Below are 16937 nucleotides of genomic sequence, written 5' to 3' on the forward strand. Positions count from 1 at the left end.
GTGTTAGTCTGTATCCGCAAAAAGAACAGGAGTACTTGTGGCACCTTAGAGACTAACAAATTTATTAGAGCATAAGCTTTCGTGGGCTACAGCCCACTTCTTCGGATGCATCCTGTTTGGGGATTCTCGGTCAAAAAGTTCCTCCGCTCCAGTCAAATACCACCCCCACCCCGCAGCAGCCTCCAAAGGGTGCGTGTGTCTTCCTACAGCTTCCCCACACTGCACACACAGTCCTCAGGGCACCTGCACTCAATGGCTGGTGTCAAAGGACGCTGGAGAATGAACTGTAAACACAGCCCAGGGGGCCCTTTCATCATAGTGCCGGAGCATCTCAGCCCTGCCCGAGGGGCAGTTTTAGGCTCAGACTCCAAAGAGTGAGGCGGGGAAATGGAGCCCCCTGGCCATGGCTTAACCCCCCTCCCCGCCCGTCCTCTTCGCTGCTTCCCCCTAGTCCTCCGGGCTGCCCTGCACCACTCCAGCTGTAACCTTTCCCCATGCTGCTATGCCACCCCCGCCCCAAGGCCAGGGCACCCACCCACCCACGTGCCTGGGGTCTCAGTTTTCCCCCAGGCCAGCCTCGCCACATGCACACCGGGGGTCTGTGCACGTTCCCCCGAAAACACCCCCAGCATTGCCCCGGGCCGGGGCACCCGGACCCACCTTGTACACTTTGCCGAAGGCACCGTCCCCCAGCTCCCCGACGATCTCCCACACCTCGTTGGGGTCCAGGTCCCGGCGGACGTGCTCGTACTCCTTGGATCGCCTCTTCTCGAAGGTGGAGAGGCGCAGGATGCGGCGGAAGTTGGCAAAAGCCATGGTGCTGCCTGGGGCTGGGGTCCCCGACCATACAACAGGCAGAAGGGGGCTCCGGGGAGAACCTGCACCCCGGGGACACAGGAGAGCGCTGGGGCCGGTAGAGCAGAGGTCCCCTCGGGAGATGAGGCGAGGAGCGCAGAAGGGGAGAGGCTGAGGAGTAGCAGGACGGAGGCACTTCGCAGCCCAGCCCCCAGATCCAGTATCCCCGCACCAGCCGGGCGAGCCGCTGCCTAGCCTAGGAAGGTGCCGTGCCCCCGGCCAGCCGGGATCCCAGCGCCCGGCAGATACGCCTTAGTGCTCCGCCTGCGGGGAAGCAGGGAGGGACAGCAGGCAGCCGCTGCTAGGACAGGGACGTGGAGCTACCGGGCACAAGGCTCTCAAAGGGGAAGCGGCGGCCGGCGACTGCCCGCGGCGCTCAGAGCAGCTGGAGCTGCTCCCCGCCCGGTGCGCTGCGGAGTTTCCCTCGGGACCAATACACAGGCGGGGAGGGCGGCGCAGCCTCAACCCGACCACATGGAGCCAAGACCGCTCCACCTGCCGGAGCTTCGCTGACGCCTTCCCCTGCCCATTGGATACACAGTGTTCTACTGTCCCCGCCCCCAACCCGCTAGATACTTTACATTCTACTGGCCCCGCCCCTGGCTATCGTTTACCCAAAAGGGCACTGGCGTATCCCCTGCCATGCAGTTCCACTGCCCCCACCCTCTTCGCAGGGAGCACTGGGAAGTGTAGTTCTTCCTCTGTGTTCAAGCCTCTTTCCCATTGAAATGATGATTTGAAGAATTGCTTTTCGGTAGTAGTTACAAAGGTAGAAGCAGCCCGGGAACCATTGAGCTCTGGACTGGTGCATAGGGGTTGCCTGTCTTGCAGAAACACAGAAGGGTCACACTCAATTGTGACGTTGCAATCTATATGATGTTATGAAAGTATGCTGATGAGTGTGAATATAATGTAACTAAAATATGCTTCATGCAAAAGGTCTCTTGTAAGGTATCATTACAAAACTTATAATCTACTGAGTGTGGTCCTCCTATTTGTATAAATGTATCACTTGTATCCGAAACTAGAAATATGAAATATAACTCTGAGGGCCTATTGTAATTATGCAAAGTGTGGGCCATTAATGGTGGTTTGGAATCTTAATTGCTCCCATTAACCAGGACAATTGACTGTAGATGGCTCTGTTTTACTTGTAAGTCTTCCTGTATACATGTGTGCTGGCAAGTGGGTAATGAAGTCTTACAGTGACATGTGATCATGTCACCTGAACTGGAATTCATCTTTAACCTGGTGCTTTTCCATTAAAAAGAAGGGGTGGGAACCCAGAGGGACAAAGGATTCCAACGTTATGCAAAAGATATATAAGTGGGTGTGACAAAACAAACAAGGCGGCCATCATGAGGAATCCCCTAGCTACCACCCGAGCTGGAACAAGGGCTGTACCAGGGGAAAGGATTGTGCCCAGACTAGGAAGGCATCCAGTTTGTGAAAGAAACTTATTGAAACATCTCTGAGGGTGACATTTTATCTGTATTCAGTTTTATTACTGTACTAGGCTTAGACTTGTGTATTTTATTTTATTTTGCTTGGTAATTCACTTTGTTCTGTCTGCTATTACTTGGAACCACTTAAATCCTACTTTCTGTATTTAATAAAATCACTTTTTACTTATTAATTAACCCAGAGTATGTATTAATACGGGGGGGCAAACAGCTGTGCATATCTCTCTATCAGTGTTATAGAGGGCGAACAATTTATGAGTTTACCCTGTATAAGCTTTATACAGGGTAAAATGGATTTATTTGGGGTTTAGACCCCATTGGGAGTTGGGCATCTGAGTGTTAAAGACAGAAACACTTCTATAAGCTGCTTTCAGTTAAGTCTGTAGCTTTGGGGCATGTGGTTCAGACCCTGTGTCTGTGTTGGAGCAAACTGGCGTGTCTGGCTCAACAAGACAGGGTGCTGGAGTCCCAGGCTGGCAGGGAAAGCAGGGGCAGAAGTAGTCTTGGCACATCAGTTGGCAGTTCCCAAAGGGGTTTCTGTGATCCAACCCGTCACACAAATATTACAGGATGAAGTGCTGTGAACCAACTGTATGTAGGAGAACAGAAACTCTGATTTCAGACTGGGGCACACAGGGCAAGTCTGTCTAGGAGAAGGAAAACTGTGCTTTCAAATCCAAGCAGTTTAAGCTCATTAGCCTTGGAAGGCAAGTGGACTAGAGTGGAATCGCTGATACCTGTTCCTAGCAGGCCAGCAGGTTTTCCCCGGGGAGGTGGGGGGAGGTTAGGGTGGACTGGCCTAAAAAGCCATTATAGCTAAAACTTACTTGTTATAGAAACAGTACAGCAAGCCAAATGGACATATGGATTTTGACACAGGCCTATCAAGCTAGCAAATGAAAATGGACTTGAATTTCAGACAATGGCTAAACATATTACATGTATTGCAAGCTGGAATGTTAAAATTCCATTCGCTCCGGGCCAGACCGAGCTAATAGCAGAGGAGTTAAGAGATACAAGTTTCCTTTGCTGCCATACAAGAGAAAGGTTGGCTGGGTACAGAAGAGGTCACAGATGGAAATTATACTTTCCTTTATTGCAGACATTCAAGTGGACAAGTGAAGCATAGAGATGGAGTTGCTAAAGCAGTGGACAAGAGAACAGTTACTTCAATGAACAGCTAACTGGAAACTGGTGTCTGAGTAGATTGTCATAGCAAGGTTGCTATAGACTATGCATTACTGTGAACTGCTGTTATGCACCACTAGAAGTAGCTCCATGGTTTGAGCATTGGCCTGCTGAAGGTTGTGAGTTCAATCCTTGAGGGGGCCATTTAGGGATCTGGGGCAAACATCTGTCTGGGGATTGGTCCTGCTTTGAGCAGGGGGTTGGACTAGATGACCTCCTGAGGTCCCTTCCAACCCTGATATTCTAAGAGAAAGATTAATTTTATCCATGCTTGGGTAACACTGTAGATCATAATATGATTTTGATAATGGGAGATATGAATGCAAATGTTGGTAACGGACATAGTCAGCAAATGAATAGCAATGGACCATATGGCATTGAGATGGCAAACAATAATGGGGAAAGGTTAAGAACTTGTGGTGAGATGCATAATTTGATTATTGGCAGTGCTTAGTTTCCTCACAAAGATATGCACAAGTTTGAATGGAATTCACTAGATGGTCATATCAAAAACCAGATTGACCACATTATTATCAGTAAAAGGCAAAGAAGGTCAGTGCTGGATAATAGAGTCGACAAAAATATCAAGTGTGGCAGTTATCATGAACTGCTAATGGGAAAGATTAATATGAAATTAAAGTCCAAGAAAAAGATGGGTGCAACTGGAGCCCAATTTGATCTTGATAAATTAAGGGATAGCTCTGTGAGGAAGACATACAAGGTGAGACTTGGAGGTTATTTCAAACCATTAATTTGCGATGATGAAGAAATTGCACGCCAGACTGGATGGGAAATATTCAAGGAAGCAATATAAAATACAGCAGAGGAAGTTATTGGAAGGCGTAAGCAAACCAGGAAAATCTGGACAAGCAATGAAACAAGAACATGACAAGAAACGGGTGCACAAGCCAAGACTACTGGGAAAGTGGAAGAAGTGAAAGTGTTACCAAAGTGGTGAAGAAATCACAACAGTTGGACAAGCAAAAGTTCTGGAAAGAAGAGGTTCCACAACTAAAGGAGGCACGAAGAAAACAAGATATGGAAACGATTTACAAAAAGGTTAAGTTGTATGGAAACACAGGCCAATGATGCAAGCAATCAGAAAGACTATTGGTGAACTGACAACGAATGATGAAGAGATGCTGCAAGTATGGAAGGAGCATTCTGACAAAGTGCCGAACGCTGTTGTTCATCGAGATGCAAGCATTCTCGCCAGGCTAGATGAACAGGGCAGATTGCAAGACAGAATGGATTTCAGCACTGAACCCCCATCAGAAGAAAAAATAGAAAGAGCAGTGAAGCAATTAAGAAATGGGAAAGCTGCAGGAACAGACAATATAACAGCTGAGCTGCTACAAGCCGGCAGGACAAATGCTATCAAATCATTAGGAAAAATATATATGAAGATACGGGAGCAAGAGGAGGTACTGTATGACTGACTAAAAGCAATAGTTGTACTAATCCCGAAGAAAGGGTATCCTACCAGTCTGAATAATTATAGTGGTATACACTTATTATCAGTACCAGGAAATCATGATGAAAGTAATTGTCAACAGATTAAGACCAGTTTTAGAGGAAATAGTAGGTGAGGAACAATGTGGCTTCACACCAGGCTCAAATTGCTTTGATCAGATATTCATGCTCCGATAGTTGATGGGGGGGGGGAAAAATGAGAATGGGGAGTCAAGATGTTTACCGTTTTCATTGACTTCACAAAGGCATTTAATTCAGTGTGAACGGATGATACTCTTCACTGCCTTGGAAAATTGGTGTCGTTGACTTGGACTTACAATAAATGCCAAGAAGACAAAGCGGTTGCATCTTGGAAAAGGGACAATAGATATAGTGTTGAAATGCAACCGAGGTGAAGTCAGAGAAAAAGTAAAATCTTGTGCGTACCTAGGAAGCTTGAACAATGCCAATGGCTAAAAGGAGCTGTGCCTTAGCAAAAGGTGCTGCACAAAACTGATGAAATTATGGATTTAAAAAAACATTGTTTGCCACCAAAATGAAAATTGATTAAAACAGTGTCCTAACAGTATAACTCTACAGACTGGTCAGAGTTGCATTAAATTAAGCAGACATCAGAAGGCTGGAGGCAGTAGAGAGTTCTTTGGAAGATGGCAACAGTAAAGTGAAATGATTTTAAGACAAGTGAAGTTAGAAGGAGAGTAGGATGTGAAATCAGTGTACGGGATTGGCTGCAATCAAAAAGATTACAGTGGTGGTGACATTGTAGAACACAAACAGATGATAGGATGCCCAAGAAAATAATGCAAATGCAACCAAGATCAGTCAGGCCTAGAGGCCAACCCCCAACTAGATGTCAGGACATTGTACACAGAGATATGACCAGGCTGGGCTTAAAGGAGGACCAACCCATGGACAGGAATGAATGGTGACACTGTACTGCTCCCTGTGTCTTGGAATGAGAAGAAATATATATCTAAAACAGGGGTTGTACTGGCCGGTGAACGAGCATCCGCCGAAATGCCGCCGACAAGCAGCGTCATCCAGAGGCATCACTACCAAAATGCCGCCGATTTTCTGCGGCATTTCGGCGGTGACGCCTCTGGATGACGCTGCTTGTCGGCAGCATTTCGGCAGCGACGCCTATTGATGTTGCCGCTTGTTGGCGGCATTTCGGCGGATGCTCGTCCGCCACCCAGGTCCTCCGTGGCTCGTCGTCTGGCGCCCACCAGACGAAAAAGGTTGGGGACCACTGATCTAAAACATAAACTTTTGAAGAGAGTGTGTGGAGGAAAACCATGATCACCTGTGCTTCATACTACATTAAAATAAAATAAAATGTAATTTAAAAAAAAAATTTCAAACAAGTCACAGCTTCCTATCCTAATTCATGGCTACCTATCAAGGAAGGGTTCGATTCTGCCAGCACTTATGCAGGTGAGTAGTTTTACATAGGTTACCAGACCAATTGAACACAATGGGGTTACTCATTTGCATAAGTGCTTATATAGGATCAAAGGACAGGATGGAAGTTGTAAAATAAAGATGTTTTTGAATCATCTGAGTGTAAACAATGTATCTAAAACTATCTCAACAGAAGAAAATCACTTCTCCTTCCCCAAGTTCAGCTCTTAAATATAGCCACTAAATATTTAACTTCTGGGTGTTTTTTTTAAAGATATAAGCATCTGTAAATATGGATAGACAGGGTGGGAACCAATTTGTTTAAAGTCATAATAGTCCGCCACATACTTTAAATTAGCTGCAGCAAATTTAAAATTGGAATAAAATGGGGACATCTAGAGGAATTATTTGATATTGCAGCCTTATGTCTAGGCCTGAGACCAACTGGTCTTGACTGATCAGCTTTTTACTTTATGCAGTGTTGTTGTAGCCGTGTCAGTCCCAGGATATTAAAGGGACAAGGTGGGTGAGGTCATATCTTTTATCGGCCCAACTTCTGTTGGTGAGAGAGAAGGTCGAAAGCTTGTCTCTCTCACCAACAGAAATTAGTCCAATAAAAGATATTACCTCACCCACCTTGTCTCTCCGTTTTTTTACTTGTTCATTGAAATGGTTCCCTCCTAGAATATTGAGTGTGAGTCTCCTCTCACACTGAGTTCATTGCTGTGATTCTGGATTTACACTGAGGTAGCCAACTGTTGTGATTTTATCTTGAACCTCATGATATTTGATGCTTTATATAACGATCCAGCTGCTGGAAATAAGGGCTCATGTGAGGATTTCAGCTTCATTTAAGAAAAAATAAGTTTCTAGCCCTCGGGGTTGTGGAGAAAAGCTTGCAAATGTGACTGAAGCATACCCGTGAAAGAGGAAGGCAAATGAAAATAACCCAACATTGATTTGTTTTTAACGGCTCATTATTTTTCAGCTATTCTCGTGATTTTGGAGGGCTGATACAATGTTGAGTTTGGCAATACTGGAGTGAGAAGAGAACTAGGCCAATTGTTTTCAGAGTTATATATCAGTTAATCTGCATCTCTTCCCAAAACGCCGTGTGCCTACCCATTAATTATTATTCATATTGCGGTAGTGACCAGGAGCCTCAGCCCTGGACCAGGACCCCTGTGTACAAAAATAGAACAAATAGTCAATCCAAAGACTTTACAATCTAAATATAAAACAAGATAGATACAGACATATTCACATCCCCAAACTCACTTCTTTGCTGAAGCCCACAAACCTCAATCCATGTTGGCAAATCTGCTGTCACCAATCCAGGAATTGTTTTCTTATTGTCTTTTAAAAACACTAACATAAATATAAGAAGTAGGCCGCAAAAATATTAAAAAAGCATTGGAAATCTGCCTTAGATTCACGAAAGTGGGCCTGATCCTGCAGTCAGGGGTCTTACTATTGTGAGTAGTTCTATTTACTTCAATGGAACTACTCATAGTAGTAAGCACTTCACTCAGAAATAAGTGTTTGCAGAAATCAAGCTCTTAAACAAGTTCAGTGTGGAGTGTGATTATTTACAGATAGAGTTATACTAGTACAATCCCTTGCATAGATCCTTATTCTAGTATAGCCATCCCCGTTCCTGTACAGGCATAGCTGTACAGGTATAAAGCACCGTTATACTGATATAACTGGGTGTGCCCTAGGGGCATTGTCGCTCTTTAACTACACCAGCCTAGTTTTAATGGTACAACTTTCTAGTGTAGACAAGGCTTTAGGGCCCTGATTCAGCAAGGTGCTTAAGCACATGTCTAATTTTAGCATATGGGTAGTCCCACCGAAGTCACAATAGACGCAGTGAACTCACACATATCTTGCTGAATTGGAGCCTTAAATCTATGTTTCCTTGCAAATGTGAGTTTCAATCTGATTCTAATGTTCTAGAATGCATTTTTAAAAAAATATGTGATAAAAGAATAATTCTTCATGCTCATTTTAGAGGTGTACCCTGACTCCTCAGTGGTAGAGAGCCATTTGCTCCACAATGTTCAGTGGATCACTCAATGCCTAAGGTGCTTGCAAGAGCTCTGCTCTGTTCAGTGTCCTGTTCCAACTGGCTGATTGGGCATAGCAACAAGACCTTCACAGCGACCCACCCAGCCTGTCTTCCTGGAGAGTTCAGCCCTTAGAGGCACAATCTGATGATACTTGGCAAAAAAAAACAAACAAAAACAAACAAAACAGAAGAAAAAAACCCCAAACATTTCAATCAGGAGGATACATGATTGTGTTCTGGTTCCGAGATGGAATTCTCTTGCTGTGATGTAGGCATCACCTCAGGTAACTTTGAATGTTCATAGGTAAACAGAATTAGTCACTGCCAAGATGAGGCTGAAACCTGGATGTTTTCTGCAGTTTCTGTATTTAGATAAAATATACTGTTTATTATCAGTGAGAAATGCTAGGGCACTTGCAGAATATTTCCAACTCCTAGATGTTCATAAAAAGAATACTTTGAATGGTAAGTATTTTCCAAGGGTCCTGGAATTTGCTATCACTAAGATTAATGTTTATATCTATCTATATATAAAAGAATCATATGATGCTATAAAGTTTAGGATTTAAAAACTGTTTAGGATTTGTTTAAAAACGGTTTAAAAATTCTTTAGGGTTCAAAATAATTTTCAGAGACTCTATAAGTAGCATGTCTCAACTATTACAACAAATACAGCACTCTGTAATGCTAACTGACTAGCTGGCTTGGTTAATGCAAAGTTTTGGAATTGCCCCAGATAGATGGCTTTCAGTTGTAGCATATACCACTGTGTCTCGACTGGTATAGCACTTTCCATCCATTCTGAAAGGTTATATGACTAGTAACACACCAGATGCTGAAATGATACCCAGCCCTCAGACCCAACCTACGAGCATGGTTGCAATAACTGAAATGTGTTCAGCTCTTGCCTGAGACGTTAACTTTTTTTTCTCTCTTTCTCTACCTGGGTCCTCTTAAAGCTGACAGTCCTGCAATTTAAATTAACTTGTGTGGCATCACCATCATTATTATTGATCATTAGCACTCTGGTAGCACTGAAAAGCCCTCATCAGGACTAAGGCACCAGTGTCCTAGGCACTGTACAAACACACAATAAAAGAGCTTATAATATAAATCAGTGATATTCAGTGGTTCAGGAGCCAAATTAGCGATCAACATAACCCAAAAGAGCCACAGGTGTGCGAATTAATTGTTTTATTTGCGTGCGCTCTCTCTCTCTCGCTCTCTATTTCTTGGTTATTCTAACCAAGTATTATTATTTTATCAACTACAATTGGTTAATAACATAGTAAAAGCAGCCTGATTGGTTAATAATACATGACACAGTGTTTGAAAATCATGTCCCGCAAAGAGCCGCAGGAGACACATTAAAGAGTCACTTGCAGCTCCCGAGCCTCAGCCTGAGTATCACTGATCTAAATAAACACCACAGATGAAGGCTGGGACGAAAGGAGGTGATGGGGCTGATGGGTGGCAAAGTCATATTCGTTCTGAAACACTTTGCGCCAAATCTGTTCAGAGCACTGAAGGAGACTGCAAAAGTTGCCTTTCTGCTTGCCCTTAGGTGCACCTTACATTGTACAACATCCCTGTCAAGCTAAACATTGCTTAAAACAATTATTCAATAGTTAAAAAAAATAAGCAGTACCTGCAGGGAGTTTAAGCCCAATTTTTGACCTGCCCGAAGACTATTATGATGAGCAATGGGACCCCCAAAAACTCTGTGGCAATTTGATCCAAATTCATATCCAACCGTAATGACTTGAGCCTGTCTGTTTAAGGGACACAAATCAGAATCCTGAATCCTTTTATCCCTTAGTAAGGCAAACGTTTGCCTGTAGGTTTCATGTCTTGGGCTCAGCTCTCATTTTAATCTGATGAAGAACATCACATGGAGTCTAAACATCTTTTAAAAGAGAGCAAAACTATCAGCACCCACCAAAGAAATGAGTGCAGTGAGTTCCCCTGCTGTCCGTGCCATGGTAGTGATCTAACCTGATTGTGGTGTCAAGCCTCATTTCCCCACGCTAGTGACAAAGTACAAGGAAAAAAACCAGAAAAGAGACAAAGGGTTGGTGGGGTTGGTTGCCATATAAAGGGCTGAAGTCTGGCCTCATAATATGCACATGCAGCTCCCTCTGGCCCAAAATCAGCAGGGAAAGACACGCCTGAGCCAATCCTAGGAGCTGTTGAGTGCCCTCAAATATGGCTGATGTCAATGGCAGCTGAGGGCACCCAGCAGCTCACATTTTCCAAGACTTATAAACAATGGAAAATATAATTCTAAACAAAGCAGGTGACTGGGTCTTTTCAATAAAACCCTGAAGACCCCACAGCCATGGCCTGGTACCTCCTCAGGGTCGATGAAATTCCTTTGCAGGGGCTCCATCATCACATTGCAGGTGAGCACGTGACTGAATGTTTGCTGCAGCTGCGGCACTTGCTGGCCCATTCTGTAAAGAAAAATCATCTGAAAAGATCTTTTATTCAGCGCATGTGAAATTAATTTTTTCCAAGTGAAAAATTACAACTTTTAAGCAAATTTCTGGGGTGTTTTGTTCAAACACCTAAAAAGGAAAAATGTCACTTTTGGGCAGCTGAATAACAAACAAAAAAAAACCCCCAACTTTAAAAAATTTTGTTTTGTTTCTAATAGCCCGCAAATATTTTTAAACAAATTTGGACATTTTTTTTACCAAAATTTGTCTTATAAAACAAACAGTCGTTTTCCTTTGGAAATTTTTTTTGCTGAAATATTTTTAACCAGCATTTTAACATTGGCTGCTGTAGGACCCCTTGCACAGGCACATTGCATGTGCACACACACTACTTCTCTCTTGACTGATGTCACCGTGTGTGTATTATTATGATTGAACATTTCTCTGAGTGTGTCACTGGATTTTAATTGGCTGTGCAGTAACCTGAGCACCTTGGAGCAGTGGGTGCATTATAAATCCTATTAATTATTACTAACAGCTTTGCGCAGGTTAGGCCTAACAACCCACTGTTTTCCAGATCTGCAGCTTTATCACTTTCTCCGTTATGTGACTGACCTGACAAAGAAGCAGATCATGCTGGTGTTTGATTTGCTGGACTGGAATGCCACAGGGGAGATTGGCTTTGACGAGTTCTACATGCTGGTGTGCATCCTGCTGTCTCATGAGGCAGGTAGCCTGGGGTCCCTGGTGGTGTGTCAGCCAGAGGCTTCAGAGAAGCTGATATTATTCAGCGCTTTCATAAATGGAATCAGCTAGCTGGGAGTCTAATCTTCACTTATAATGATACGTAGAAGGTAGAGGAACTGTCCACAAGCTAGAAACTGTCTAAATGCTCTTATGTTCGGAGTAGGGTGACCACATGTCCCGATTTTTATAGGGACACTCCTGATTTTTGGGGCTTTTTCTTATATAGGCGCCTATTACCCCCCCCCCCCACCCCATCCCGATTTTTCACACTGGCTGTCTGGTCACCCTAGTTTGGAGGCAGCTCACTGAAAATAAAAAAAACCTCAGCTCACAAAATGAGCTGCAGGCGCCTGCTGTTGTCTACAAAATAGCAAGACTAGACCGGGATCCCATTTTCACAGGTCAGCATTTTCCACCCTCTCCCTGTTGCGCAATAGAGCACCCGATTCTCCTTCAGTCTTTGTCCTACAACTCTCTCTCTTCGTGATCGTTATTAGAGGTCAGACCTGTTCGGAAAGAAAACAGTAGCGTGGCGTGAGAATTAAAGGGTGTGTGGGGGAAATGAATGTTAACGCAAGCCAGAGTTGTGCACAGCTCCCCACTTTTCAGGGGTCATACTGTAGCCCAAGCTTCTCCTTTTTGGGGGGGCAGGTTGCTAGCAGTGTCATCCTGGGGAGTTCTAAGAGGCAGTGCTTAATTTGTAATGAAAGAGGTGCCAGGGCTCAAGCAATTGGGTGCCGGGACTCAAGCAATTTTTTTGTACTTTAATAACGGACGCGGCAAACCCAGAGGTGCCGGGGCTATGAACTGCCAAGTCTAGAGATGCCGGGGCTCATCCCTGGCACAAATTAAGCACTGCTAAGAGGGCAAAGACTATCCATGGATGTGCAGCTGGCTTGAGTACTTAGAGTCATTTCAAGAGCAACTTGTGGCTTTGCTGGCTACATGAAGGAAAGTGGGAGACTCCGTGTGCTCAGTTCATTTCCAGGGCCATCCAGCTCAGAATTATTTTGCAGCACTAGTAGGGTTTGAAGCTCTGGAGCAGGCAAATCTGGATGCACGGAGCTAGGCATGCGTGTGTGAAAGGAAGCCCTGAGTTCTTTTCTCTTCATGTTGCAAGTGGGAATTAGGAAGGTTACCAGCTTTTACCATCTAGACTTGAACTATGGTTGGTGTTATATGTATTTTCTAAAGCAGGACATCTCTGCTCATTATTTGTTCTTAAAACATTTCTGTCCCGAAACAGAACCACCTGGAAAAGCAGTTCATTTATCAACACTCTGGGCCTGTGTTTGAGCTGCTGGACATGGACGGAGGACACACAGTTGGCCCTAGGGAGTTCCAAGCCACTAGGTTCCTCTTTAACATCAAGAAGCAAGAGCTTGAAAAGATATTCAAGGACTTTGATGTCTCTGGAGATGAGGTAAGAGTAGAGGAATAACAAGCCCTTAATACTGCCGCATTTTATTTATTAACACACCCAGGCTCCAACTGAAATCAAAGCCCCGTTGTATCTGCCCAAGAACAGTCCGTGCCAGGAGCTCACAATTAAAATAGACAAGACAAAGTGTGGGAGGGGAAACAGGCTGAAAGATTGACTGTCCAGTGTCACAGAGAGGGCAGTAGTTGAGCTCAGGTCTAATGAGTCCTGCTGACTGGCCATGTAGCTCAGTAGAGTACCTCTCTTGAACACTGCTCTTGGCTCCAGCGCCATTCGAGAAGCTTTATGTTGCCCTGTTACCTTGTGCTAGAGCAGCAAAAGAGGTTATGCAGAGCCTGCCATTCAGACAACTGCAAAAAGGGGGGACATTCTTTTTTTGCTGCACTGGTTTATTCCATTCTTTATACTGAGGTCCCAGGCTACCTCCCTACCTATCTGCTCTTGTATTGATCACGCCACTCTCGCTAACAATGCAAGCCTCCGTTGCCTGTTTGTCTCCTCCCATAAGCACCTCCGTGCTTTCTCCCCTGCCCATCAAACCTCTCCACAAGACCCATAATCAAGGTGAAGTCTGATAAATTACCAGCCCATAATGACTAGATGGGTGGGGATTACTGATATATTAAGAGCTCTATATAATCAAGTGTTTCATATCACTGTTCTGTGCGGGTTTGTATAGCAGCCTCACCCCGTAGTATCCAAGCACCTTCCTGCTGTACATTAAATGACAGACTACTGTCTGTCACAGGGGGTTCATTCCTTCTCTCTACAGGTGGCAAACTGTGTGTGCAATGTACTGTTCTAACTGGGATTTTTGATTTCCCCACTGTTGTCTTCCTCTCTCCTCCCCTCCAATTTATTTAACAGACACTTGTTGCATTTTAACTTAGATATTTCCTATCCTGTAGGATTTACAATCTCCTAATGAGAGTTTGTATAGTGCCTTGACCTAAGGACTCTGCTAGTGCTTGGGGCATCCTACATTTGCATTACAACCCTAATGTAAATAATGGACCTGAAGCCAGTTATTTCTGCTTTGCAAATGACTGTGGGCTGCTTGGTTAAAGGGCATTTTGTAAGAGCTTGCTTTTGTGGTTGTGCCGGATATAATTCTAAAAACACAGATTTCCACCCAGAAGCATCATGACATCTGCAACCATTACAGAATGGTAGAGTGATATTCACATGGTGGGGAGATGCCCTCACAGCTGCAGTATGGTCCTTTGAGATGGGCCCAGCCCATGAAGTTCAGATCCAAACTTCTCCAGAGTTTGAGTGGAAGGAACATGGTGTGTATGTCTCTCTGAGATCCCAAATCTTGAGTCAGGCTTATCTCTGGGCTAGTCTACACTACCCGCCCAGATTGGCGGGTAGAAATCGATCTCTCAGGGATCGATTTATCGCGTCTCATCTAGACGGATAGATCGATCCCCGAATCGATGCGCTTACTCCCACCTCGTCAGGAGGAGTAAGCGCTGTTGACGGGGGAGCCGCGGCGGTCGATTTGCTGCCGTCCTCACAGCGGGGTAAGTCGAATAGGATACGCCAAATTCAGCTACGCTATTTGCGTAGCTGAATTTGCGTATCTTAAATCGATACCCCCCCCTTAGTATAGACCTAGCCTCTGACATTAAGATGGTATCAACCATCACTGTCTTGTTAAGATGCTATTTCATATTTCCCCCCCAAAACTAGCAACTGAACTACAAGGAGTTCAAGATGTTTACAATCTTCTGCATTGATAGACAACAGAAAAAGGAGGAGAAAAAGAAGAAGAGGTTGAATGAAGAGATTCCAGAATCATCTGGGGCAGACCTCACCGAGATCAGCATGCATCAACTACACTTGTAAAACAACACAGTTTGATTCAATCAGGAAGAAGTACAACCATCTCTCTCCCAGGCCCCAGCCACAGAGGTTTTTGAGTTAGCTTAAAACACCAACTTTTAAGAAACATATAACTCAAATAATGGTCCAAATAATTGTAGCTGTATAATTTTGTCCCCAGATACCGCATGCAAGTGCATAATCAGGTCTGATGTCATCCCATGTGGAATAGCTGATGCAGCTTGGACTTCAGGGCAGGCGCATTCCTCATATTTCACCCCAAGCCAGTTGCTGATATTCATGTCAACCCTCCCTTCCATACCACATTGCTCAAGTATTTTAGGATAGCAACCCTGCTCCACCCTCCATCTATCTTACATCTTGCTTGAGACAGAGCAGTTCTCCCAATAGAACCATTTTATCACCTTTGAAGAGGCAGATGAAATAAAGTTGAAGATAAAACCCATCTGGCTCATCCCCTTTGATACTGGATTCGTTCATGTTTGTCAGCTTTCCCCCCTATGCTGTTTTCTGTCCATATTAAAATGTCTCCATTAAAAATAAGTGTGGGGGAAATGAGATTTGTCTCATCTCCCTGCACCCGTTACTGTTGTTGTGGGGGAATGGAGCCAGCCAAAGGCAATGCTCTTTTCTTTGTTAAAATAAATCATCAAATTAAATCCATCTGTGGAGAGACTAGAAGGGATGGGCAATTTCTCTTGTTAAGTATTTAAACCGTAAATAGAGCAGTTTACTAAACCCAGTTCCCCTTCTCACCCCTTCTGCCATACTCAATTTGCCTTAAGCCTCTGTGCATGGAACTTTCCAAGCTGTAGTTCTATACCAAGAAAGCTGAATCACATATGAAGGCCCAGCTTCTGAACTGAGGAATTGCCACCATGGTCCAGTGTTGTTACTTTAACGGTGGCATAGGAATTCATAACAGGAAATAGGACCTTATCCCTCTATTTCCCCACTCCCAAGGCTTTATTCCCGGGAATCAAGACAATGAAGCTGTTGAAGCCCCAGTTTTGAGGTTATTCAGAGAGATCGATTCATGTTTTCGAACCTGACAAAGGTGGAATGGCTGTTGTGACTCTGGCCCCTTTTAGTAAGTTACCTTTGTGTTTATCACTTTTTACCCAAAGATTCTGAAGAACCATCAAGAACTAAACTTTCAGCCAGATTCTCCTCTTGTATACACTGGTTTAAACTGGAGTCACACTGCATGGGCTGCAGTAGACTTCCTCCAGATATAACAACTAGGGCTGTCCAGAAAACAAGAATCCCACTTTGCAGGAAAAAAAATGGAGGTTTCAACACTGGTTTGCCTGATTTGCAGCTGGGACTTGAACTTGGGTCTCCCACATTCCAGTGAGTGCCTAATCATTAGGCTATTGGTGATTCTGGGATGAGTACCTCTCTGACCAGAGGTTCCATCCCAGGACCTGCCAAATGTCCTGATGGATGTTTCATCTGAATAGATACATTGAAACTAAAACTTTGAGCAGAAACATAGTGGCATTTTCCAATAAAAACATTTAGTCAAAAATTTCTTAACCAGCTCTACTGATGCGAGGAACAGAATTAGGCCCTCAACGTAGGAATCATTTCACCTACCACTATAATGTGACCCATTTGGCGCAAACGCTGTCAGCCTTTGATACGATGCACAGTTCCACTAGACAAGAGCTTAGGAGCAGAAGGGAAGAATGCAATATCCAAACCTCAGATGGAGTGCTGGCAGGCAGAATGTAATTACCCTGTTGGAGTTTGACCAGTTCGGCAAGATTAACACCTACTGCAGTTAAGCAATGCTGGGCCATTTATAGTATATTATGTAACCTGGTAGAGTGAGATATAGCTGAATTGTTAAATAAAGAAAATACATTCACAAGTACAAATAGTAAATTTATTCCATACTCATTAGGAGTGAGAACAGAGTAACTTGGACACACGCAGCAGCCATAAATTGTATGTTGACCATACAATCAGAGCTGCTGCAACTGGACAGTGGTTTGCATTGGCATAGT

General features: G+C 44.2%; 2 protein-coding genes across 2 annotated transcripts in view; one reads left to right on the forward strand and one right to left on the reverse strand.

Moving 5' to 3' along the window:
• The window catches only part of STK10 (serine/threonine kinase 10), a 77945-nt gene extending 77003 nt beyond the window's left edge, over positions 1-942 (reverse strand). The window contains exon 1 of the mRNA XM_026658058.2: positions 661-942. Coding sequence (XP_026513843.1) covers positions 661-816 — 156 coding nt within the window. The 5' untranslated portion in view covers positions 817-942. The remainder of the gene's footprint in view (positions 1-660) is intronic.
• A 7838-nt stretch (positions 943-8780) lies between these two features.
• Positions 8781-14928, forward strand: EFCAB9 (EF-hand calcium binding domain 9). The gene is made up of 4 exons (XM_024199396.2): positions 8781-8916; positions 11467-11615; positions 12883-13059; positions 14773-14928. Exons 1-4 carry the CDS (start codon positions 8781-8783, stop codon positions 14926-14928), a joined length of 618 nt encoding a protein of 205 aa, XP_024055164.2.
• Positions 14929-16937: the final 2009 nt, after the last annotated feature.

The sequence above is a fragment of the Terrapene carolina genome, unplaced genomic scaffold (genome assembly GCF_002925995.2).
Source record: "Terrapene carolina triunguis isolate 2854851 unplaced genomic scaffold, T_m_triunguis-2.0 Scaffold395, whole genome shotgun sequence".
NCBI lineage: Eukaryota > Metazoa > Chordata > Testudines > Emydidae > Terrapene > Terrapene triunguis.